The sequence below is a fragment of the Aplysia californica genome, unplaced genomic scaffold (assembly GCF_000002075.1).
Source record: "Aplysia californica isolate F4 #8 unplaced genomic scaffold, AplCal3.0 scaffold01069, whole genome shotgun sequence".
Classification (NCBI taxonomy): domain Eukaryota; kingdom Metazoa; phylum Mollusca; class Gastropoda; order Aplysiida; family Aplysiidae; genus Aplysia; species Aplysia californica.
Window position 1 is genome coordinate 198768 of NW_004798339.1, and position 1891 is coordinate 200658.

Below are 1891 nucleotides of genomic sequence, written 5' to 3' on the forward strand. Positions count from 1 at the left end.
CACGTTCCCACACCTCATCATCACGTACACGGTTCACGTTCCCACACCTCATCATCACGTACACGGTTCACGTTCCCACACCTCATCATCACGTACACGGTTCACGTTCCCACACTTCATCAGCACGTACACGGTTCACGTTCCCACACCTCATCAGCACGTACACGGTTCACGTTCCCACACCTTGCGGTGTTCCCCTTCTTAAGGAAAAGGAAAAGTTGAGACCCCAAAGTCTAACTATGGACTGTAAACCAGTGATACCAAAGTCCCAGTTAATGACCACCAGAGATACAATGGCAAGTCTGAGTCCAGGAGAAATCTTCACAGACACAAGGAAGACTCATGTATTGTTGCACTAAGGTACATGGTGAAAACTACCACTCGGTCTCAAGGACAAAATTGAACCTACTTCGGCTACATGTACATGGGTGACCGTCTGTCCTTTTCTTTGGCCAGTGTCAGCTGCCATTGTACTGTCCCCGTGGTTTTATGCACCCTGCATAATTTAGTCAAATTTGATCATTTTTTGCATAATCTCTGATTATTGTCCTTTGTCATTCTTCGTTAAAATTAACAGAATCGCATAATTTCACATTTTTGGGCTCAGTTTGCAGTTTCAGAATTTTTCTTGCAAAAATCAACGGGGACAATTGTACGTGAAGCCTAGTCTGTAACTCAAATGAACCATTCCAATACACCAGTCTCCACCTCAACACAAGGTGCTCGCGAGGGCTCCGAAATGTGCATTTTGATTTACACAAACTTGTGCTAAGGGAAAATGGGATGTAACCATCTCATTTCCTTGTTATTTCAGTGATTACTGTTACTTCTCTTTGGGTGGTCGAATTTACCGATTATAATGCAAAGAAACGTGACTGTTCTATAAAGAATCAGGGTCACTGCCAAACTGGCTTCTCAATTTTCCAGGGGGGGTCATCCTTTTTCCAGGGGCATGTTGAATAAAAACAATGGCGCATGCTCCATTTATACATACACACAAACACACGTTCTTTATATCCAGTCAACAACGTGTCAGTGTCACACTAGGGTCTTGAGTGGTATGACTTAGGCATTTCAGTCTATTGTTACTTATTTACATTTTCATTTCCCCCTCATCATATTCGCCTAAACTATCTATAAAAATGAATCCTGTTTTGAGGCCTAAAAAAGGCCTAACCAGAATATCAGCTATCAAGAACCAGTCTGGGAGTCATGATTCATTTTATAAACAACACGGGAAAGATCAAAATTATTGCTCAGTGTCAAAGTAGAGTAATTTAACTAGAATGGCTCAAGTAGAGCACTGTAGAACTGTAGAACTATTCCGTGTGAGAGGTGTAAACACTGAGGGAGGACAAGATAAAACATCATGAAACATTGAACATGTGTACCAAGGCTGGTGAGAAATCTCTCCTTGTCTACGTTGGCGTTGTCAAAGTACTGGCCATGTCGAATCAACAGAAGATGTCTGCTGGCGGTCGGGGTGTGGCTCTTCAACTGCTTGTCGTATTCCAAGAGTTCCACATCGCCGTTTTTCTTTGGTGGCCTCACAAGGCTGCTAGGCTCCCTCCTGAGAACACACACAGGAAGGACATTGTTCATCGAGATGTACAGAACATTAAGAAAAATTATGCCAGGTCATATTCTAATCAAAATGCAACACAAGGATTCCTGTATCTGGATCAAGTTGGTAAGAGACAAAATGGGTACAATCCATAAAAAAGGATTCCAATCATGTTTACATTACAAGGTGTAAGGCTTATGATGTGATGTAAGGTTTATGATGTGATGTAAGGTTTATGAACCAATCAGAGTTGTGTTGAGCGCCTGACAGGCTGCTCCATAATCTCTCTCGATTATAACAGTTTCTAGTGCATTTTTAAGTTATTCA

General features: G+C 41.9%; 1 protein-coding gene across 1 annotated transcript in view; it reads right to left on the reverse strand.

Moving 5' to 3' along the window:
- LOC101854215 (serine/threonine-protein phosphatase PGAM5, mitochondrial) overlaps positions 1-1891 on the reverse strand; it is a 13493-nt gene that overhangs the window by 3859 nt on the left and 7743 nt on the right. Inside the window, exon 2 of the mRNA XM_035973228.1 lies at positions 1391-1570. Within this exon, the coding sequence (XP_035829121.1) occupies positions 1391-1570 (180 nt within the window). The remainder of the gene's footprint in view (positions 1-1390; positions 1571-1891) is intronic.